This window comes from Copadichromis virginalis, linkage group LG10 (assembly GCF_057382275.1).
Source record: "Copadichromis virginalis isolate Kocher_CV1m ecotype Utaka linkage group LG10, C_Virginalis_male_GT1.1, whole genome shotgun sequence".
NCBI lineage: Eukaryota > Metazoa > Chordata > Actinopteri > Cichliformes > Cichlidae > Copadichromis > Copadichromis virginalis.
The window spans coordinates 9,653,151-9,678,204 of NC_140627.1; the positions used below are offsets into that span (position 1 = coordinate 9,653,151).

The window sequence follows — 25,054 nt, forward strand, 5'->3', positions numbered from 1 at the left end:
GATAAGAGACAGCTGCCTTTGATGCAACTGCTCTTCAACAGTGGCGGCTCGGAAGAAGGTATGTATGCGCGGGTGTACGCGTGAATATGCACATGCGTGCACGTGCGTGTACACTATGAGGTGTCAGGCGATTGAGCCAACTCGTGTCAAATGCCTCACCAACTCCTACTTAAAACATCTAACATCTTCCCAAACATCTGAATACATCAAATTAACATAAATTCACAATGCAGCTCTGTCTGTTTAAAAATTGTATTCATGCACAGCCAAAGCATATTCTCAGTTACATTTTGAGGAAAATCTGTTTCCTTTCCAACAAAACCAATCAATCCCAGTGTGGCACACATTTATTCTGGATGGATGGATACATATTTTACTCATAGTACCTATGTTTAAGTTCGTCACTTTTGAACATATGTTTTAACAAAGGGGAAAAAATGAGTCTTGGTGTCTCAACTCTTCTCATACACAATTAGTTAGTTCAAAAGGAGTGAAATAGAAGTGGATTGCAAACCAAGTGGCAGCATCTGAGGTTGAAAACCACACTTCCTGGAGTGGCCAGTTGAGGCCGGCTCCAAACCCCATAGTTTCCCATGTTAAAATGAACCACATTTAAAAGCATTTTTTAAAAGCCTGACATATAAAGTTTTCAGACTGTGAATTGCTTCCCACTTTTAACAGCTATATATCTGGTGAATTATGCCAAGGTGTTTTGATTTTGTTAAGACTTTTGACAAAAAATGACAATGGGTGAGAAGCACCGTACTCGAAACAATCTATCAACCTTACTAGTTAGTTACCACTAATTAATAGGTATGTGTGATGACAGTTTAACTGTAAAATGAAACAGGTGCTTTGTAACATTGATCTATATAAGGTTATAAACAGAATGCAACCAGTTGGCAACCGGTAGAGTCCAGTCCCCTATTGCAAAGAGATGCAGTGCAAATTGTACACAGCAAAATGTCCAGTGTTAAATTAACACTAGAGAGTGTCTATATGGGTCCACACCTCTGAGTGTTAAATACAACACTGTTGAGTGTTAAATTAACACTTTTGACAGTGTTATATGTTTAAAAGTAACCTAGTCAGTTTTGAAGATTAACAATGGCTAACACTGAGCAGTGCTGATTTTCTAACACTGGAATATTTCTAACATTTTGAGTTATTTTCCAGTGTTAGAAAATCAGCACTGCTCAGTGTTAGTCTTTGTTAATCTTCAAAACTGACTAGGTTACTTTTAAACATATAACACTGTCAAAAGTGTTAATTTAACACTCAACAGTGTTGTATTTAACACTCAGAGGTGTGGACCCATATAGACACTCTCCAGTGTTAATTTAACACTGGAGATTTTGCTGTGTACTCATTAGCACAAACTCATTTAGATTGATAGCAATGTTTTGGCAACCTGTCTATGTTCATAAATTAGATTGCAACTGTTTGCAAACCTTTGTTACCAATCTATCTCAGAGTGATTGCAGTCAGTTGCATTCAGTACTTAGAGAGTTGACAAATAAATCGGTGCCATCACTGAGAAACCACAGATTTTTTTTCTAGTCACACGGAGGTTACTGTTATAGTTTTACTCTTGTGTGAGGGACTCTTTAGCCATGTAGCTTGCTAAACATTAGCATCAGCATTAGCTGATAAATGACACTCCATCATGTTATGCAAATATAGTAATTACTGGTGCCTGAACATCAAAACGATGGTGCACAAAACACTACTGCATAAACTTAAAGATGCAGAAACCATCTTTACATATATATCATGCAAAATTTCAGAGAAGACTAAAATGCTGACATATAAACTCAAAAAACTAGAGATGAGCTTTATTCTGAAAAACAAGAAAGTGGGTACATTTAAAACATCAGAAGAACGAATAAAAGCAGGAAGTAAAAACACAGTAAGAGATATGAGAAAACTAACCTTCAAAGTATAACAGGAAGTTTACTTTGGCACACATACATACAGATGGAAACACAGAAGACAAGTAGACATGGGGGCTCTGCAAACCCCAAGAAGTAAATCAAACTCATATATCAACATATAATAACGTATATCAAGGATCGTGATGTTACAGCAGTCTTTTATATAGAGTCAGCGTTGCAAACATATTTTTGATATGGCACAAACAAATGCAATCAGGCAGAAAATATGCTTACCACAAGAATTTCAGGTATGAAATATATGCGCTCCACTTATAATGCTTTACGCACGCCTAGATATCTATCAAACTGTAAAGTGTATTGTGTTGATGTGGCGATTTACATGTATACACATACTTTAGTCACAGCAGGTACACAGCGAATGTACAGTATGTCAGTGGGCTGAATTGCTTGACACGTCAGAGTATTTCATAAAGTTCATAAAACATGAAAGGCAGGATTGATGATGAGGGTGGTGCTCGTTTGTAGTACTGAACAACTGATTCCCACATGATCCAGTTACACAAACAGAGCGAAAAACAAGCACAGACACAAAAGCAGACAGTAAAGCTGTCTTTACAGCTATCGAGAAACACTCAGGGCCTACAAGATATTTAAGGCTCTCCTCGAGACAGAATCCCTCCCAGAGCACGCTGACAGAGGAGCACAGCGAACCTCCTTTTTCAAACACTGTCTTCATTCGCCCTACTCTTACAGCATACTTGTACTGTATCAAAGCCAGGACACACGCTGCTGTGTGAAGTGCCATCAGCATACACAGCGACGCACAACTTCTCCTCCTTGCACACGCTTGCGTTCTCTTTGTGTCTCTCTATCTGTCTCGCACATGCACACACCTTTGAGAGAACAGAGTGGGGAGCAGACAGGGGCTGGCAGCGGCGATGAAAGACAGTGATGAAGGTGAGGCGGTAAAACACAGCGTAGACGTCATCTATCTACTGATAGAGAGAACACATCACACGGATACACTCTCTTTTAAGTTCAGTCTCTTTCAGCATCAGCCCAATATAGATCAAGCCCGAAAGGCGCACATTTACACCGCCATGTGATGTGTACATGAACGAACATGTAAACAAACACAGAAAAGCTTTTCCCCTTCATATCTCTCGAAATATGAAAAAGGCAACTGGGAGAAAGACTTCTTAATCCCTTCATCAGATGCGGAAGAGCTAACAGGTCAAAGGTCATGCAGCAGTGACTTTTACCAAAAAGCCAAAGAGTAAAAAATAAATAATCCGCAGAACCACAAATTCACATTTAGTTCAAATGATTGTGGGCTGTGCGATGTGAGGTGTTGCATTTGCCTGCATGTGCATAAATGAGTGTGTAGTGGACAATGTCACATAAAGAGTGTGTGGGCCTGCTCTCTGTGGGACTATACAGCAGGGCAAGGCACATAATACAGAGAATGGGCAGCCACCCATTTTACAAGGCATTGCAGCACTTACACACTACCTTGCAAAAAAAAGAAAAAAGAACACACACACACACAGCTCACCTACACAGAGGCGCACAGTTAAACACACAAAGACAGACTTGGAACCTGTCAAGTGCGAACAAACTGATGACAAGACGGCGACAGATGGATTCACTGAGGAGAGACGAGCTACGCATTCAACTCAATTAGCAACGTGCTGCTGCATGACGCCGATGGGATATGGAATCTTACCATGACTGGCAACCTGTCAATCGAGCAACAGAGCCACAAAACAAGCATCATGCAAGACGCGATGAATTGAATTAAATAAACCAATAAATAAATTAATCAATCTATGAATAAATGGTTTAAACCCATCGAGTGGCGGCTCTGCATCAAAAAGCAGGGCGTAATGTGACCGAGGAGCCTAAATATCCCCCTGACGTGCACACACACAAAGAAGAAACTGGCAGCGGAGAACGAAGAGGAGGAAGAGAAGAAGGAGGAGGAGGATGCAGCGGGGAGAGACAGAAAAGACAGGAGAGAGAGAGAAAGAAAGAACAATGGCTGCCTCCCCCTCTTTTCCCTCTTGCTCCGTCTCTCTACCTGTGTGAACATTTGCAAGCGCTGTTCATACATTATTCTGCCATGGTACCTAATGAGCCAGGCATCTCCACCCTGACACTTACGCTTGACTAAGCAACCCTTATAACAGGGTGGAGGCACACACACACACACTTACACTATCGCACACACACACACACAGATGCGCAACACCATTGAGGGTCATCGCAGCAGCTGCGTGATGCGGGATGATAAATACATCTCTCATCACTTTAGTCGTGTAAAGGATCTCGCCATTATCCAAAGGCGTCTTTATCGTCTGCCACAAGTAATGGTCATAAAATGGCTTAAGTGTGTTTCTGTGTCATTTTCGGGCCTGTCAACCCCCCAGCTCTCACAAACACACGGAGCATCGTGAAGGCTGCTGATTAATATGGGGACAGACGCCATGTGCTCCTTCTGATTTGTTTGTTATTAAAGATGCTTCATTGTTCATGACGGCAGACAAAATTGCTCTTTTTGCTGCATTTTACTGCTCTGCACAGAAAAGAAGAGGGAAAAAAAAGCAGGAGCACATCGGCGAGTCTATCTTGTCTGGCAAAACAAAAAAAAATTTTTAAAAACGAGTCAATGGCAGGAGGTATCCCGCAGTGCTATGATTGTCTTGGCTGCCTCTGTAAAAAAGCGTTTCCACTTCAAAAAAAAGAAAAAAAAAAAAAAGACTCCTACAACTGTTTAAGTGGTAAACCAGCAGGGCTGTGGGAGGCCAATCAGCAGCGTGGAGGGCCAACGTGGTAAAAAAGTTGGTCAAATACACATTAGACGTCACAACAGCATGCAAGTGAAGGTGTGGGGAGCCGGGCTTTGAAATGGGGGATGGCTGGCATGTTTGTTAAACACTTAAAATGACATAAGACACTCAGTTTGACCCTGAAAGCGCAAAAAGGATGAGAAGAAAATGGGGGAAAAATGCAACAAAGAAACCAGAGATTGTTCCGTTTTCCTTTTTCATCTCTTTAATCTAAGATTAGATGCCTGGACTGGAGGTGATGTAATCAAATTCAGCTCGCAATCTCTTCTGTGAGAAGTGATTGCTGTGGCTCAGCAGCTGATTGTGATTTTCAATGTGGGTTGGTGTATTCTGACCACCATCACACTTGAGAGGGACAACTAAAGGAGGAAAAAAAAACTACAAAGAAGTTGTGATGAGATGTGATTGGAAGTTTTCTGGTGCCCTTTTGTGATGGAATTTGATAGCTTATATTGAAGATATGGAGAAAAAATAGGGCTGATAAGTGATTTTTTTTTACTGTTTGTTTGACAGTGAGATACCAGCAAATTCCTTTAAATAGTGTGTCTCTAGTCTCTAGTAAGTTAATATCCTATCTGTTTAAAATAACCCTTCCTTATTTAATAAACATAAACTGCCAGCTAATTGTCTGGTGAAATAAAAGGAAATTACTCTTTTAGTTTCATGTAATTTCTAATTTCAAGCGAACACCTCATCATCATCATCACTTAAATTGTTTGCAGAAAAATTGTTCAAAATAAGTTACTACACACAACTTCTAAGGACTGCCAGTGTTTCTGCAGTGCGTCTGTAGGTGTGACTGCTTCCAAAACCATGCCCATGTGATCAGCATGTTTTTAAAATTCCTGCAAAGACTTGAAGCGACATATTTTACTAACACTGCATAGCAGACACTTAGTTAATTCCCTCAAGTGGTGCGCTCAGCTGTAAGATGCCTGGGTAGGCACCAATCAGGCTGTAAATACAGGGGGACAATGCAGAGGGAGGCTACCACTTCCCTAGTCTGTCTCTGTAACAGTCTCATGAACATCAAGAGTATTCCTGCATTTCTGTGCACGTCTCTTTCTTTTTTAAACATCTTGATTTTGGTACTTTGTAACAGCTGCATATTATCCAGATTCAAGTGAACAAGTTTGTGTAAATTGTACTTGTATTCCTGTGTGTCTGTGAATGCCTTACATTTTATGTCTTTGAGTGAGTGTATGTGTGGGTGTGTGTGCATTTGTGTGTGAGGGGATGTAAACTCAGTATTCCAGGTCACGGTGGCTGCAATCTCACAGGAGGTTTAACCTTGGTAAATCCACTATTAGGTGTTCAGAGAATGATGATGTGAGCAGTAGATCCTCCCTGATGGTTTCACTTTCTAAGAGCATCCAGCAGGTCACAAATAGAGAAGCTGAGGGGGTATTACAAGGTCAAAGGTTGGCTAACTCTCAATATGATGACAATTCCAAGCTGGCATTTTCATTTCCTGAAGAGACTGATTCCCCATAGCAGCTGAGACCGAATATGTTTGCTTATTTTTTTTGTTCATATAAGTTCTTCTCGGCTTTTAACACAGAGAATTTATATCACACATGCTGCAGTGGAGTCACTGTGTGCACACTGAACTCTCCTGTAGATGCACAGGGGTGAACAAATAAATAAATAAATACATGTTTTCACAATAGGTTAATTGATTAATCCAAATTGCCCATAGGGGGAATTCTGGGAGTGAATGTGAGCGCGGATGGTTGTCTGTCTCTGTGTGTTTGCCCTGTGACAGACTGGCAACCTGTCCAGGGTGTACCCCGCCTCTCGCCCTGCAACATTTGGGATAGGCTCCAGCGCCCCCCGCGACCCTGAAAAGGATAAGCAGAAGCGAATGGATGGATGGATGTTTTCACAATCTATACAGCTTTAAAATACATGCAAAAAACCAGAGCATGCCTCTCAATCATAAATGTGTTGTTCTACACTTTTTTCCCCGCCAACGCTTTTATTTTGCCCTTCAAATGTCTTCAGAGGTGCGGCCGCGCAGCTAACCAGTGGGAGTAGCTGATGTTTTAATGGCACATGGTTTGTCTCCTGGTGGTGAGATAAACATGGGGAAGAGATTAAAACCCCAGGCTTTCTCTCACAATCTCCTGCCTTCATCCTTCTTCCTCTTGCAGCGGCCATGCAGGGCCAGCAGTGCGGACTTTAACTTAAAACCAAACCCATCGGGTCTGTGAAGCACTGTGAAGCCTAAAACACATAAATGACTACAGTGAAATGGGTAGAAGGGTGGATGTTAGCAATAATCAACAAAAAACAAACACGTAACAGCAAGAGAAAGATTCTCTACCATTTAATCACCAGTCTCTTAGGTACGTCATATTGTGCTTGTTGCGAATTACTGGCAGAAATATACACAACAACTGTGCGACTGTACTGTGATTCTCGGTGCTCATTTCAAGGTGAGTGTGTTGGGTCTCTGATGTCAGGATGTGGATCACAACAAAGAGCTTTAAGAGGAAGCAGCGGGACCAGAGGCCAGGCTCCATACTTTATACTGCTCCTCCCTAGTGAGACACAGGTTGGTCATAAAGCCGGCTCGCCTAGGAGCTGATGAGCTGGAGCAGTTATTAAGAGTGGCTAAACACATCATTTCCTTTGTCACTGTGATTAGGCCAAGGCGAGGGGCCCTCCGGTGGAGGTAGACCCAGAGTGTATGATTAGCTCTGCCATTTAAATGACATTCACACTAATCGCTAATATCAGGTCTGTCAAGGTGAGAGAATGCAACAAGGAATCTGTCTGCTCATGTTGGAAGGCTGAAGCAATGCAGGAGAAAAAAAATAAAGTGCAGGAATATCTGACTCCACTTGATGTGAGCTCAGTGTCAATCAGTGAAATCAGGCACAGCTGCTGATTGCTCTGCTCTGCATCTGACCCGCTATACAGTTGTCACGGCACAGAGGAGCTGCGATTTGTAAACACCACGACGTCTGTGGAGGCAGCCATGAGCTAGCTGTTTAAAAGGAGGGGAGAACGCCGGCCATTCCAAACACCTGACCCTTGTTAACTGGGAAGACAGTTATTTTAGTTGCGTCCAAATAGGTTTTATTGTATCAAAAAAAGAAAGAAAGAAAAGAAAAGAAGAAAAAAATGAGCATTGGACAACTTGTTTGCAAAGCAATTTAATAAGAAATTAAAGAACTGGTTAACTCTCCTTTGTTGGCAGAAATGAATGTCTGAATTATTCGCAGAAGCGCCATCTTTAAAACTTAAATGACCCCGCTCCCTCTCTTGCCTGAACAAAAGAAGGCATTATCAGCCCTCACTCTCAGCAGTGCTAGATCCATTTGGTAAACAGCCTGTGTCATACAGTAGTAATCAGAGGGTATTTTTGAGGGATTTGCAGGCTGGCCAGGAGGTATCCGCTGGAGTGATCTCTAATTGCTAGAAGCAGAGGCCTAGACTGCCTGGCGCTCTTTTGAAGCCATCGGCAGCAGCTTCCAGCCTGAGGAGCCAGCAGGGGGAGGCTTCCCACTGAGCCGCTGAGCTACTCTCCTTTTTCTTTATTTACTTCTCTCTTTCGCCCTCACCGTGCCTTTATTCTACTTTTCCTGCTTTTCTTGTCCTCGGTCCCCCTTTCTTTCCACCCTCTTCTTCTCCTTTCCATTTCTTCTCTAACTGTAGTTGTTCCCTTTCCCCACTCCCCTTTCCCCCTCCTCTCCCACTCAGTCAATGAGCCAGCAATCACTTTGCAGACAGACATCCTCTGCTCAGTCGGCCATGTTCAATCCCTAGCACCGGTGGCTGATGAGGCATTGTGGTGACGTCAAGCACTGGGGCTTTTCAGTGAGCTACAGTTAACCTGTGGAGGCGCAGCTCTGCTTCCCAGGTTACAGGACTCTAACTGGCAGGCTTTGTATAAAATAATTAATGTAATGTGCCAAAGAGATGAAAAATAATGAGGCCAATTATTTTTTTCTTCTCACCAAGTGAGGTGGGAGAGGCAAATTTATGTCAAATTGTTGGTGTATAATGACACCTAATACCACTCAAGCTTTTGTTATATATGAGCTTCTGTATCCTGGGGCAAAGACTTTTGCTCTACAAAGCGCAGGTTTGAAACTGCGCCAAGCAGACACACAAAAAAGCCCGACACAACCACTAAATAATAATACGATGCTTCGAATGTTGGACCGTCTTGGGCATTCTCTCTATATTGTTTATGCGGGAGCTGCAAAACTCACCTATAAAAAGTACAAAGACACACAAATTGAAAAAAAAGAAGAAGAAAAAAAAGGTGCACGCTGTCATCCACACACAGTCTCACTGAGACACAACCAGTTTTTTGTTTGTTTGGAAGGCAGCTCGCTCAGTGTGACATTGACTCCTCAGTGCCAATTCCACACTGGGAGCTACACTTGCTAGCTTTGCTGCCAATCCAGGTAAAGAGATTACAGACACACACAATGCAGCCTTCTGTTCGTCTGCCAAGAAGAAAACCAGCCCTTTAAGCCCATAGAAAAAGGGGGCTATACATAAATTCACACAGCATTGGCCCTTTCCACATACAAACACCAAGAATCCCCTTCTTCTCCAGGAACATGGCTTCTAATACGCGCCTCGCTCACTGTGGCTCTCTCATACAAAGCAGCCTTGTGACTAAAACAATCCAGCCTCCCATTTCTTTATCCTGGTCCCCAAGACTGTTGCACATTACTATTACTTGCATCATACAAATAAAGAAGGAATTTGGCTTACAATCAGTCACACAGTCATTATAAAGCTACACTAATGGGTGCTGTCTGGTTCCAAACTATTGTAAAACAATATGAAAGAAAGTTACACTAGGATTTCATCATCTTTCTTAGTGATGTAATTAAAAAGGTGAGGGAGAATGCATGTATCGCCCAAAATAGATATGGTGTCACCTGCGAATATTTTAACTCAGAGGTATTATCTAAAGATTTGCAGGAGAACAAAAACTTGACGATAGCTGCTTGGCTGACGCTGCTTTTTTAGCAGTTGAGATGTTGCACACAGGAAACAAACTCACTGTGACCCAATTAATGAACTACTTAGAATTGTAAGAGTCTAATTGGGGACCAAGCAGCGAAGCCTCAAAGGCATCTAGTACTTCTTCCTTTTTCAATGCATCTTCTTCATCAATCATATTCTTTACCTTTCAGCTCCCAGAATTACAAGGTAAAAAGTCTGAAATTTGGAATACCAATTAGAGACAGCTGTATGTTCTTTTTAATCAATTTATGACTTCTAGGCTGGACTATTGTAATTTATTACCATCAGGCTATCCCAAAAACTTCCTGAAAAACCCTGAGTTGAGTCCAAAATTTTGCAGCCAGCTGCTAACAGGAACTAGAAAGCGAGAGCACATTTCTCCCTTATTGGTTTCTCCTTCTTGAATAATCAGGCCCCATTTTATCTTAAAGACCTTATAGTGCCTGATCAGCCTGCAGTCACAGAGCACTTCTCTCTCAAAACTTACTTGTGTTTCCTAGGGCATTTAAAAGTAAAATGGGACACAGAGCCTTCAGCTTTCAGGCCCTTCTTCTGTGGAACCAGCTCCCAGATTGGATTTGGGAGACAGAAACTTTTAGTATTTTTAAGATTAGGCTTAAAACATTTTGCTAAAGTGACCCTAAACCCTCTCATAGTTACACTGCAATAGGCCTAGCCTGCTGGGGGGATTTCCATGATGCACTGTTTGTACACTGTTTTCACTCACTATGTGTTTACTTTTAAGTTAGCATTTAAGTTTGACACCAAGTGCTTGCTCATAGGTGGTTGTCTTATTGTTGGGCTATGCTGGGGTCATTATGACTCAATATAAAATAACTGAAGTAATCACAGGACCAGCCAGCCCAGAGCTCCATTGTCTCTAGGTAAGCATTGGGGCAATTTAGTTATGCCTGAAATGCCTCACCTAGGAGTTGTCAAGGAGGCATCATGGTCAGATAATGGTGCCACTTCAGGTGGCTCCTTTCAGTGAAGTGTCTCCATTCTAAGTCCCTCCCAAATTACTAAAGCTCAGCTACATAGGAAACTAATTTCCACTGCTTGTATCTTATTCTTTCAGTCACTACCCAGAGCTGATAACCATGGGTGAGCGTCGAAACATAGATCAACCTGTAAATTGACAGCTTTAGACTACTTTGATCCTCAGGGTTCTTTTCACTATAACTGATCGGTACGGTACAGCATATTCAATCTGTCTGTCTGTCAGTGGCTTGCTCCACTCTCTCCTCACTTGCAAACAAGACCCCAAGATACTTAAACCTCCACTTGGAGCAGTAACTGACCTGGAGCGGGCACTCCATCCTTTTCTGGCTGAGAACCATTGGCTAAGACTTTGAGGTGCTAATTTTCATTCGCACTCAGCTGCAAAGCACCCCAGTGCAAGCTCTCAGTCACTGCCTGATGAAGGCCAACAAAACCACATATCTGCAAAAAGCAGAGTCAAGATCCTGAGTCCAGTGAATCAGACACCATCCACCCCTTTGCTGTACCTAGAAATTCTGTTCATAAAAAACGAAGACCAGAATCTTTGACAAAAGGCAGCCCTGGTGGAGACCAACACCCACCTGGGACAAGTCTGACTTTTTGTTGACAATATGAACTAAGCTTTAACCAAGGTTATACAGGGACTGGAAACAACTGAAACCAAATGAATCAAAGTACACAAATGTGCCCCATTCTATGCTCAGGGCATTCTGGCATATGACAGGAGGAGCAAACAGTTGCTACCTTCCTCTACATGTTTCGGGACTAAAGACAATACCTTACTCAAGTAGATTTTCCAGACAACAACTGGACAGACACATCAGCAGATGGAATTTTTCCCACTCCCAGGATGGTCACTGTTGCTTGGATTAGCATTTGAAATGTAGCAGTATGTGTGGCATGACCAGGACCATTATTTAGGCAGAACCACAGTGAAACACTGTCTGATTATTTACAAAAATAGAAGACTAGCACAAACACTGCCGATCGTCTTACAAATTACAGATGCATTTTCTATCCTTTGCTCCCATATGCTCGCTTATTTGGAAGATTCATCAAGAACTGTTAGTAAACCAACTATGGACATCCTACTACAGTAAAATCTGCTTGGTGTGAGGTTGCTGCAAGGAGTGAAGCACTCTGCAATTAGGTTTAGAAAAGTGCTCCAAAAATAAACATTCAAATTTTTGAGGTGAAGTTAACTCAGTTTGCTTTAGTTACATCCTCATTTTTTAAGCACCGCTGCATTTCCGGTCTTTAGGATTATCATTAATTAATTTTATGTCTGTAACAGACTCTGAAAGCTTTAATAAAGACAGAGGTTAAAGTGGATTATCTCTTCAGCAGCACGAAAAAATATGAGTGAACAAGAGGGCAAAGAACCATGTCAACGTGACAACCATTTCGTTTTACTTTTATGACTTGTGGTCTGTTTTATTTTATTTTATTTTATTTTCAGTTCTATACTAGTAATGAATTCAGTTTTTTCCCCATCATGTTTTCCACATTTATAGAGCCTACAGGAAATAAGATGGTATATGATCTAAAACAAACTTTTGTAACATCATAGCATAATCACAGCAACATCCACCATTGCATAGTTAAATAGCTGACTGCAAATGGATTAAGATGTTCTGAGTGCAGCTGCTGCCTTTTTAGGCTTCTTAAATCCTTCCTAACATCCTAGTGACCTTTGAGGTCAATCAAAACATTTAGCAATTTTTTTCTTTAACTATGTGACCTCAGTTACTCGCTCAAGACTGTATACTGTATATAATCAATAGACGTAACCACCGTGAAGGTTTGTGAAGCCCCATTTTAAGGCCTCAACATTAGAATCATTGCCATCCTTGTTTCTTGGAGCCATAACTTACCATTTTTGGACAAGAGGGTTGCTAAGTTATTAGCTAATGCTAGCAAGCTTGGTTAGCACCTATCCAGCCATAGACTGCAGACTGACTCTTGGATGAGTTGACATACTTGACACATCATACATATTATTTGCCAGATAATTACAGTAAACAATCTCCAAAAGAGGTAAAAACTACAAACATAATCAAAAGCTCCAGTTCATTGATTGGATGTGGAGCCTAGCAGACAGTTGCCTGACACAACTGTATGAGTCAGCAGCCTGTGTTCTGTCAGTCAATGCAGCCACATCCCTAACTAATAAAGTTTTATGGGTGAGTTATTGGACAGTTGCTATAAAGGGGGAAGTTAGCTTTAGTACCAGACTGTAAAAATTCTTATCTGTGCTGCAAAGCAGTTTTTTTTAAAACATGGGCATTTATGGGCGCTGTTTTACTTTTGAAGACAAATACAGGTGGCCACATAAGACTTTCTTTTCACTCGTTTCTTGTTTCTGTGGTTCGGGCACTCCTGCAGCAAGAACAGGTCAAAGTTGAGGTTGTGTTTACAATATACATTTAACTCTGGAAGCATAAAGCAGATTTTTAAAGACTACACTCCATCTGATTCCTTTCATAAAGTCAAGTCCAAAGCTAACCCTAAGTTGCCACTTGATTATGACCTTGCTTGGAAGCACAAATGATTGCTAGTAGGTGCCAAAGAAAAGCAAAAGCGTCACAGATCAAGGCTGACACAAGTTACCTCCCCCATGCCAACCTAATAGACGAGACTGCCATTCTGGATTTAACTGAAACTTTGAACACATTCAGGTAGCAAATGATTCCAGTCATGACCAAAATTGGTGGAAGTGATCTTCTTTCAGAGCCTCACAGAACTTACTACACCTCCTCTCCTTCATACCTGCTTCACGCCCTGGGGGACGGGGCTATGGCTCCCCACACTCCCTAGCACATCGTTAAATTCAAATTCAAATTCAAATTTTATTTGTCACGTACACAGTCATACACAGTACGATATGTAGTGAAATGCTTGGACAACTGCTCGTGACCTAAAGAAAACAAAAAAGGAAAAGGCTATGAATAAGATAGGAAATAAATATGAAAAATTAAAAAGGGTAAATTTAACTAAGAAGGAATAAAATATAAATTAAGGTTAAAAATGAAATAACTGTACAACACAAATTAGAATGAAGGGTAAATTTAACTGGGAAGGAATAAGATAAAATATATAAATTAAAGTTGAAAATAAAATAACTGTACAACAAAATACACAATATAGAACTATATAAGAATGTATGAAGAAATCTAAATATAAATAAATATATACACAATAACAGCAGCTGTACAAGTATTAACCGGAAATGAAGAATATAGTGACCAGTGTTGTGCAAAAACAATGTCCAGAAAGTCCAGTGTGTGTGTAAGAACTGTATGTGTGGGTCAGTACTGTGTGGTGGTGTGATTGAGAGACCGTATCGCCTGCGGGAAGAAGCTCCTCCTCAGTCTCTCTGTGTTGGTCTTCAGGGAGCGGAATCGCTTTCCTGACCTCAACAGAGAGAACAGTCTGTTGTTGGGATGGCTGAGGTCCTTCACGATCTTCCTGGCCTTGGTCCGGCACCGCCTGCTGTAGATTGAGTGCAGGTCAGGGAGCTCGGAGCGGATGGTGCGCTCAGCTGACCGCACAACCCTCTGTAGAGCTCGTCTGTCCTGCATGGTGCTGTTCCCGAACCAGGTTAAGATGTTTCCCGCCAGGATGCTCTCTATGGTGCACGAGTAAAAGTTCCTGAGCACCTTGGAGGGCAGTTGGAAGTCTCTCAAGCGTCTGAGGTGGTAGAGACGCTGTCGGGCCTTTTTCACCACGGTGTTGATGTGACAGGACCATGACAGGTCCTGCGTGATGTGAACTCCGAGGTATTTGAAGCTGTCCACTCTCTCCACTGGGAACTCGTTGATGACGGGGGTCTGGTAGTTCCTCTCCTGCTTAGTGCTGAAGTCCACTATCAGCTCCTTTGTCTTACTGATGTTTAGAAGGAGGTTGTTCCTCTGGCACCAGTTCTCCAGATTCCTAATCTCCTTCAGGTAGGCCGTCTCGTTGTTATCAGAGATCAGGCCCACCACGACGGTGTCGTCAGCAAACTTGATGATGGTGGTGGAGCTGGTAGTGGCCACACAGTCATATGTGTACAAAGAGTACAGCAGGGGGCTCAGAACACACCCCTGGGGGGCTCCAGTGCTGAGAGTGGTGGAGGCTGAGACATGTCCGCCCATCCTTACTGCCTGTGGTCTGCCAGTTAGGAAGTTGGAGATCCACTGACACATAGATGAGCTGAGTCCCAGATGCTCCAGCTTGGTGGTGAGTGTGGAGGGAATTATGGTATTAAATGCAGAGCTGTAGTCTATGAAGAGCATTTTAACATAATTCCCCCTTCTAGTGTCCAAGTGAGTGAGTGATGTGTGGAGGAGATGAGAGATGGCATCGTCTGTGGAACGATTTGGACGGTAAGCGAACTGTAGTGGGTCCAGTGTGTCTGGTAGTGAAGAAATGATGAAGTCTCTGACCAGGCGTTCAAAGCACTTCATCACTACTGAGGTGAGGGCTACAGGGCGATAGTCATTGAGAGAAGCAGGGTGGGGTTTCTTCGGGACAGGAACAATGATGGACTCTTTGAAGCATGTGGGGATCACCGACTGAGATAAAGAGATGTTGAATATCTCAGTGAACACAGGAGCTAGCTGGTATGCGCAGTCTCTTAGGATACGACCTGGGATGCCGTCTGGTCCTGCTGCTTTCCTGGTGTTCACTCTTTTGAAGGCTCTCCTTACTTCATGCTCGGAGATGACGAGCACGTTTCCGGTGCTGGCAGTATCTTCCTGTCTGCAGCCGTTAGCGCCGCTAACACTAGCATTGTTGGAGACCTTAGCTGCAGCCTCGAAGCGAGCATAGAAAGTGTTCAGCTCGTCTGCCAGAGTCACGGCCGCGTTCGTCATACCGGTTGTTGGTGCTTTATAGTCCGTTATTGTCCTTAGTCCCCGCCACAGGCTCCTAGAGTCACTCTGTTGGAGTTGTGACTCTAGTTTCCTCCCGTAGCGCTGCTTCGCCTCTTTCACCGCCCTCCGCACGTTACATGGAGAAACCTTTTGAATACAAGCGTGCTGATCCACACAGGTGTGCACACAGGTGTACACACACGGGTGTTCACAGACACAAACTACACCTTTCTTGGCTGCTACCTCAAAGCACATTGCGCGCTGTCGATCTTGCGTGCTGCACAATAACATTTCATTAATAACATTTAAGTATCTACTGTTATTTACTGTTAGCTAGTTTATTATGATGGTGTTGTGTTTATTATGTTGCTCTTTTTTTGTTTGTTTTCTCTTCTGTTTTTTCTTCTCTCGACAGGTGATCCAGGTATTTTTTTTTCTTCCTCCCTTTCTCACTATCTCTTCTCCCCTCTGTTTTTCTTTCTCACCCTCTCTTTCTTTTATTCTTTCTTTCTCACTGTTCTATCCCACAGTCATGTCTGTCCCATCTGTAACAACAGAAAATAAAATAAAATAAATACATAATAATAATAAAGGTCAATCAAATGGACCAATATGGCAAGGCCATGATGAGCCACTTGGTAAAGTAAATCCGCTAGGCATCTTTCTTGGCCTTCAGACAATAAATCTGATGGCTAAAGATCCAAACGCGACAGGCAAAAAACAAACAAACAAACAAACAAAAAAAACCAACTTACTATACTGGTTTAAATTTTCAAACAGTTTGTTTGTTGCAGCCAATAGAAATTGGAGCGAAGCAGCCAAACAGAAAGTGAGATGATATCTCAGCTACTGTATTGACACCAAGCTTGATGTTTAGATTTGGTAATTCTTCTTCAGGTCATCAAAAAAACAAAAAACAAAAACAAACAAACAACAAAAAACCCCCATGCTTCGCCATGGGAAGCAGCAATAATTAAAAATGCACTTTTCCTATTGGTGCTTGCAGCCAAGCTTTTATCGTGACCAGATCAAGTTGCCATGGAGACTGTGCCGTGCTGGACTGCTTGATCTGTCATCATCATCATCATCATTATCATAATCATCATCCGTGAAACTTGCAAGTATATTTTAGCATCGGAATTGCATTGCTCTAATTTCTGTTGTGCGTGTGGTTCTTGTTTTGATTTGTGTGTAGTAAGAGTGATGCTGGGAAGCTGCTCGTGAATAATATCTATGCTAAATATTTTCACCTTGTACAAGGTACCTTTTGAATTATACGTGGGGTACAATGAGAGTGCTACTGTGGTGGAGAAGCAGGGCTAATTACGGTGTGGTAGAGTAGCACTTAATAAGGGACGCTTACGAGTAACAAGACAAAGAATTCATTTATCATCTACTGTAACTTGTAACTCACAAATTAAACCCCAATGCTTTGGCGGATAATGATATTTGCCACTCTTTCATCATGCTCTCAATCCCATCCCTTTTACAGATGCCATTTTTCTGCACCCCTGTAACACTCTTCATGGCACTGCCAATTGTGTTTGACAGTGAAAATCACATTTGAGATCATAGATCATATGTCAGCCAGTGGGACGGGAGGAGGTAAAGGGATGACAGAACGATTTTTGACTCAGGGCTATACCAAAAGCTTTTATTTCCCACCCATATAGCTTGTCTTGTCATCCAATTTTGGCATGTGAAGGCATGTTGAGGGGGCTGGAAATGATGACTGGTATGTGTAGTCTGTGACTGCTGTGCTCATGGCCCTGTCCCCAGTCTGTGTTTTGGAGCAAAGGCACTGTTTGCTGGACCTCCTGCACAACCGAATAAACCACCCATAAACAAGAAAAGTTAAAAATATCTTGTGAAATAATGCCCTGAAATTCTCCTCTCTGTCACAAAATGAATGTCAGGAGAAAAAAAAGGGGAAGGTTGTAGGGAGGCGGAGCAGGAGTCGGTGAGGGTGGGGTGGTGGTGGTGGTGGTGGGGGGGGGACACTGCAGTAGAACATGGAACAATAGGCGCCCTCTGGCATCAACCTCTGGACAGCCCAAGCCGCTCAGCAAAGACACTGAACTCACCCACAATGAACTGCTGCAGCGGGAAGGGAGGCTTTAGAGAGTTCAATTTCCAACACAATTGGCTGTATTCTACTCCTTTAAATGCCAAGGAGATGGTGTGCAGCGTGTGCCTTTGTGAGGAGCTTTGCTTACAGCGAGTGTCCTCTAACAGGAGAGACAGAAGGAGAAAGACTAGAGATGGCGAAGACAGGCCAGAATGGGAGATGGTTTGGGGACAGAAATAGTGTGACTGGATAGAAGAAAAGGAAAAACGAATAAGACTGAATGACCGGGAGAGATAGAAAGTAAAAAGGAAAAAAAAAAAGAAAAGGTAGAAACGAGAAGGGTAGAGAATGTCTCCTCTGGTTGTCGTTTCGCCAGGCTCGCAGGACCGTCTGAAGGACAATGCTGCTACTAGTGAAGTGTGACGTTTGTCCTCTATCCAATTCACCACAGCCCCAAAGAAAACACTCACAATCAAGTGTCGATCATGCATCTCAAACACAATAAGCTCTTCCAAAAAAAAAAACAAAAAACATCACATTATACAGCAATATACAGCACTGACCTTAGGTAAGAAATGTTTAGGGAGAAAAACAAAAAAGCTACAGAAATGACATTCAAATGAGGCCATCTGAACCTTTGCTGTTGCGCAGCAGTAAAAGAGCACCTTTAAAAGGTTTTAAGTAGTAAAAATAGCATTTTTCTTTTTACAGTATAACCTCCCAATGTTCAAGTAAATATAGCAAATAAAAATATGACCAGTCACATTAATGGCTCTGGTGAATAACTTCTTAGAGGTTTGTAATATTCTGCGCCATTCATCTGAAAGACCTGTTGTGCTTTTTTTGTTTTTTTTCCCTCAAGATGAAAAAAAGCAAATATCTACCGTGTCAAATTCCCACTGGAACAAATAATCAAAACGCTACTTAGACAAAACAGCAACCGCAGGAAGAACTGCACCTGACGCCTGTCTCCGTGTCACACTCAATATAAATATGCCCGCTGTCATCAGAAAAATTGCCAAGGAGGCTGTTTCTCCATCACTGTCTTCATTTGAAGGGCATTTTGCTGCCCAAAGGCAAACGCCTAACACACTCTCCAAGCATGGCGCCCAGCCCCTTTCACAGAGGGCTGGCGGTGCAGCAGACAGGAGAGAGAAGAGCAAGAAATAAGAGAGAGTGTGAGAAAAGCCTTCGTCTCAAAGCAGACCTCACACTGGGTTCTGTCACTACAGATCAAAATCCCCTCAAAGCCATAGATCACTTCCACTATAGTTCACATGTTTCACACTTAGAAACTGTTTACCAGACTCAAAAGAGTTTGCCTCCACAGCACTCACACACGGATATAGCTTAAAAACCAAAGACAGAGCTCACTCGCAAAACAATAACTGCTTTCGATCCCAGAACACTGCACTTAAACATTTATACACTTTGAGGGGACGACTTCTTCGCTGCAAACAAATATTTACATCTATATGCTCAGCCCAGCTGAGTGAGAGGGTTGTGATGCCAGCTCTGCCTACAAGTGAGCTGACTGGCGTGACAAACACAGCAGTGTCTGCTCCTTTTTCTTGTGGAAATACCTGTCAGCGCCTGTCGACTGCTCACGCACACAATGATACATACAGGCATAAACAGCCAGGGACAGTCTGTCTCCTAAAAAGTTCCTTTAGCGTACCTGTGTGAGGCAGCAATACCAACCATCGCACAGTTTTGAGGATAAGTGACAGGCCTATATACGTGTCTGCCGGTGGTTAAGTCGGGGCCTAAAAGAGTGTCGCTTGGCTTAAATACGCCGACGCCGCATTGTGGTGCAGGGAGGAAACCTGTCTTTGGAAAGTCCTTCTGCTTGAGAGAGAAATGTCCCCCCTCATCTCAGATAAGGAGCTGATGAGATAAAGCGATAAAGTCAGTGCTTCTCCTGGGTCTTATCTGATGCTGTTATCTGACTGCACAGCACCCACCATCTCGCAATCTTTACACCCTTTAAGCACCTCTCTGAAACACTCACACCAGCATCATCGCAGACACACACACACTCTCCATCTAACGCTCAAACATTCTAAACACCGTACCAGCTTATTGATTACTTTGACACGCTCCCATTGTTGAACAGATGGCACACCTAATATCATGTGAAATGGAACTGTTCTGTGTTATCTCATGGGGAAAGGACATAAAATGACTATTTTCTCACCTTTCGGAAAGACAGAGGGGGAAAAAAACATCAGGAAAGGGGGAACAGAAGCTGTGCACTTACCTCTATGTCTGTTAGTAGTCTTATCAAACATAAGCATGGCATCATCAACCTGGAAGACATAAGAGGAGTGCCGACATTAGCTTTTCGGCAAGTACCTCGCATCACCTTCTCCCTATTGAATCGCAGCTCGTCTACTCGCAGTAATTGCTCTTAGAATATTTATTTTCGCTCCTTTACACTGATTTCTTCCCCAGCACCCCTCTCCCACATAATAAATCAGAGTTCACGCTGTGTTGTCGGGTTACCACTTCCGTGTCCATCTATAGATTAGAATTTCAGCGATAAAGAAATCCATGCAATCACAGTGGCGTTACGTGTTTTCTGGATTAGATGTGGCAAATATGTGAAGAGCAGCAATGGGAGAAAAATTAACAAAAACTACCAGAAGAAAAAAGAAAGAAAGAAGAAGAAGAAAAACAGTGTTGACAATATGTTTATTTTGATGAACACTGATGTCCAGTCTTGTGGAGAGGGACAGATAGACACATTATACTAAGCGGGTGTGAGACAAATGTGATCCTTCCTCATCTCAGAGCCCCAGCAGCCCCAGCAGCAGCAGCAGCAGCAGCCACCATAATATCATCCTTCATCATGTCCAATAAAGCCACACACAGACAGGCAGAATTTTTTTTCACACATCCCCGAAAAACAGATCTCTAGACACACTCTTCTTTCTATAATGCTGATGAAATGCTTAAAAAACAGACTGAGGCATGCTCATTTAGCCTGTGATGTTGTCTAAGAAAAAAAAGAAGAAAAGAAAAAAAAGATGGAGGAGTAGAGAGCAGCAGCAGCAGCAGCAGCAGACAGAAACAAAAAGAGGGAGCACTCTGCACCATTCACTCCCTGGTTATGGTCTATAGGTAAGTGTAACTGTACTGAGGAGGCTTAATAGTGTGCAAGTGTGCATCTGTGCTTTTCACGGGAGGGTTACAAAGCTTCGGGAGGAGATGGGAAGAGACAAGAATAGGGGGTCTCACTCAAACCGAACTGTCTGATTGGATAAAGAGAAGTGCCTGGCAGCCAGGCAGACTAGCGCTGGCACGCTGTTCGTGCCACCCTCTTGCCACACATTTGGCACACAAGACGTTGGCACAGCTTGTAGGGCCAAGTTACTCACTGTATGGCTCACAGGCACTTGATTTGCTCCTCCCTAAATTATTTCCAAATTGTCAAATTTAGCAAGCAATACTGATGTGAATCCTCAAGTAACTTATACACACACCCAGTGCCTGAGCACCTGAATTGCTGTTTGCCAGACTACCTGAAAAGGATGGCAGGCAGAGCCTGCAGGTAAATGTTGCGGAAAGGTAGGGCTTATTAAATCCTACAGAGTTGCATCACTTCTGCAAATTAGTGATAAACAACAGCTGTGACAGAACAAAACAATGGATGTTACGTGTGGTTAAGTTAAGCCAGAGTCATTGCAAGAGAGAGACATGGCAAGTGAAGAATCTTGAATTAAAACGTGGAACTTGTGCAAGGGGTGATATTGTTTAAAATGGCAGGCAGGCATTTCACACTCACTTTCTAAAATAATAATCGCTTGCTCAAGTCTTTACAAAGAGGACAAAAGGCAGTCTATCTTAAGTACTGTCAGGAAATGCTCAAGTGTGGGTATAAATTCAGCAGAGCTGCTGGTACTTGAGCTGGCACTTTTATACAATCACTAACAAAGTTATTATTTTCCCTGGACTATTTCTCTTTGTCAACACAAAAGGGTAAAAAAAAATAATAATGAAGTTTGCAGTGTCTCTGAAAAATGTGCTATCTGATGACTGTGTGGCGGGAAAATATTACAGGGGGAGTACAAATAAACAGCTGCCGGGCAACATCACCTGCAGCAACAGTTTTCTAAACAGACATTTAAAATGTCACCAAACCTAACGTCTGTCTCATTCCAGCCGATCTAATCAAAATCACATTAAAGTGAGAGGAAACTGGGAAACTGCAACCCATAAGTGCTAATGGCTGCAGTCCACTGGCTAGGTTTAAAGAACCCAAAGAAACTTGTAGACTGTTTAGTGTCTACACCGTACTGAAAACAAGAGGTGAGAAAACTCCAATTTGGTCCATTTCTGTAGCTGGAATTCAGCTTGTAGCACCAGAAAGAGTTTCTAATGCCTAAGCATTTGACAGCGTGAAAGCTGCATTGCAGAGCAAAGATGGAATGGCATGTTTACCAACTATGGTAAACGTTTAATTTGACAAGCGTGGCTGACAGCCTGTGATCATTTACATGGGAGACAGAAATTTATAGCATTTGACTTCTGTCATCTAATGTCAGTGATACTGGAAGAGCCAACAGAGTCACTAGTCCATGCATCAGTAGAAGTGCAAACAAAAATGGCATATTTATTTGACGCTTAAAGAAATACAGGCACATAGAAACATGGCACATAGAACTTCCCAAAACATTAAATAGAATAGCATTGTATTTTAAAGCAAAATAACACAACATAAATTAACATTAAGACCCTACAGACCCTACAATATCAGAGAGTTCAAACATATGCATACAGTGTGAATGACATTACATCCACATGACCAAAAACTTGGCGACAGTAGGGAGGAAGAACTTTCTCCTAATAGGAAAAGACCTCTGGTGGACTCAATTTAAGGGAGTTTCATCCATCTGGCTTGACCAGTTGGTGAAAAGGGTTACACTACATAGGAAAAACTACTAGGGCACTTACAGATTATACCTATAGAAGCCGCTCAGCAATGGAAACCTATGCCACGTATTTGTGCTGATGTTAATGGCAGCTGTGGTGTGGAACTCTGCAGTTATTGAGCCAGCAGTGCATGGGCGAAATATATACAGTATGTGCCTCAGATCTGTAATTTTTATTCAGCTGTTGATCATGGAATCTTGGTAGTATCACGCTTTAATTCAGCAAGCTTTTTAGAATAACCCATTCTTTCACAAATGTTTGTAAAGACATGGCTAGGTGCATGATATTATATACCTGTGACAATGAGACAGAAAACACTAAAAACACATAGACAAAGTCACTCCATACTTTGTCCATGTGGTGTAAGAAAAGACAGAGTAGAGGAGAACAGAAAGAGCACCAACAACAGTCATGGCAAACAAATAACTTGGTTTACAGATGAAGACAAATTATTAGTCCCTTTGAAATTTAAATTTTTAATCAAAGTTTTCCCAGCTGCTTTTTTAACAGAGAAACAAATTTTCCTCATAGCATTTCTAAAAATATTGTCTTTAGAAAGCATGATTTTTTTCTATTTGCAAACAACAACAGAATTATTTCAGAAAAGAAAAATTACCAGGGTCAATATTATTAGCCCCCTGAAAAACTGACCTTTTTTGAGCCATAGAAACAAACCACTGGTCTATAATGATTTGCTTTAGCTGTGTAATGGTCAAAGCTTGTAAAATCAAGTTAAAACTGAGGCTTCTCTTCCAATTTATACACAGAACAAAAACCTTTGTTCTGTATTTGATTTGAGCTGTCACTTGAGAAAGCATAATGCCAAAAATGAAATAAATTAGTTTAGACTTGAGAAAATTAATTGTTGATGGTCACAAACCAGGAGATGGACATACAAAATTATCACAGCGTTTCTAACTGTCAAGAACTGGAGCGAGAAGTATCATCAAGAAATTCAAAGAGAGCCACACAGTACAGAACAAGCCTGGCAGAGATTAGCAAGTGAAAGATTTCAAAAAGTTTGGAAAGAAAACTACTGAGAGATGTGTCTAAACACCCCAGAACAAGACACTAGTAAATGACTTAGCCAAGTCAGGAACAGTAGTCTCAAGAAGACAATCACTAGAACCCTGCACAGGGATGGGCTGTGAGGTTAGAGAGTAAGAAAAACTCAGCTTCTGCAGAAGAGACGCCTTCAAGCCATACTGAAGTATGCTAAGGACAACCTGGAGAAGGATTATACATACTGGAAGCACATCCTCCAGTAAGATAAGATGAAACTACCCATATGGAAAAGATATATATAAATCTTATAAAGTTTGTATCTGTCTTGTATGAAACTTGTATGAAAAGCATACAAGAGTGAAAACACATATAAGATCCCTTGAAAAATTATATAATGAAACTTGTATGTTTTGGATACTTACTAAAAAAATATACGAAAGTAATGAGAAAGTGGCCACTTTCATGAGTAAATCATGTAAGCCTTATATGATTTATATATGATTTACTCATGAAAGTGGCCACTTTCATGAGTAAATCATATATGGTTTTACTATTTCTTTTCCATATGGGTAGAGCTGTTTGGCCAGAGAGACCCAGTAAAACACAGGGTGGGAGTATTATGTTGTGTGGCTGCTTCAGTGCGTCTGGAGCTCGTCAAGCACGAAGGAACCACGAAGAAAGAAGATTTCAAAAGAAAATCTCAAGCAGTCAGCAGCAAAACTGAGTCTTGGTCGTCACTTTGTCTTCCAACGCAACAATGACCCAAAACATATGCCACTTTTAGTGAAGAAATACTTCCAGAATACCAAAGTGAATGTTACAGACTGGCCTGTGCAAAGCCCTGACTTGAATCCCACTGAAAATCAATGGGCTGACTGAAGACCAAGATCCATACCAGAGGACCATCAAATCTGGGAGAGATTGAGAGACTCATCAGAAGAAGAATGGGCTGGGAGATGTGTGCGAGACTTGTTGTAAACCACAACAAATGCCTACAGGCTGTTATCCAGCAAAGGATCTCATGTTTTTAAGTTCAGTTTTTTTCTTCCCCCATTAACTATTTTTTCCACACATAGTTTTTGGTTTTTTGTGTCATTTTAGTTAACTCTAACAATCTCGGCTACAATAAGGTGAATAACATACGTCTTTCCTCTTGCTGTCTTGAGCACTGCGGTGGGTTGTGTTGTCATGTGGTGCTGTATAAACAAGTGGCCCGCAGTTTCATCAGCCATCAGCCACCACGAGCCCTTCATGCAGTTTGACATTCAGATATCTGCACTCTAATATTGATAGTATTGCCACCATAAAGCCATTTACAACCTGAGAGCAGAAAGACTGCTACTTTGTAAAATGAAGTGAGGTCTATTAAAGGAAGTGTATTACATAAATGTGTGAACTGTGTTGTTGTGACATTATTAGAGAAGGACCATCCTGTCAGCGAGACCCATC

General features: G+C 41.9%; 1 protein-coding gene across 11 annotated transcripts in view; it reads right to left on the reverse strand.

Moving 5' to 3' along the window:
* Positions 1-25,054, reverse strand: part of msi2b (musashi RNA-binding protein 2b) — a 279,768-nt gene that overhangs the window by 99,780 nt on the left and 154,934 nt on the right. For all 11 annotated transcript variants that reach the window (XM_085469730.1, XM_085469728.1, XM_085469727.1 and 8 more), the window contains exon 7: positions 19,926-19,974. In XM_085469730.1, coding sequence (XP_085325856.1) covers positions 19,926-19,974 — 49 coding nt within the window. The remainder of the gene's footprint in view (positions 1-19,925; positions 19,975-25,054) is intronic.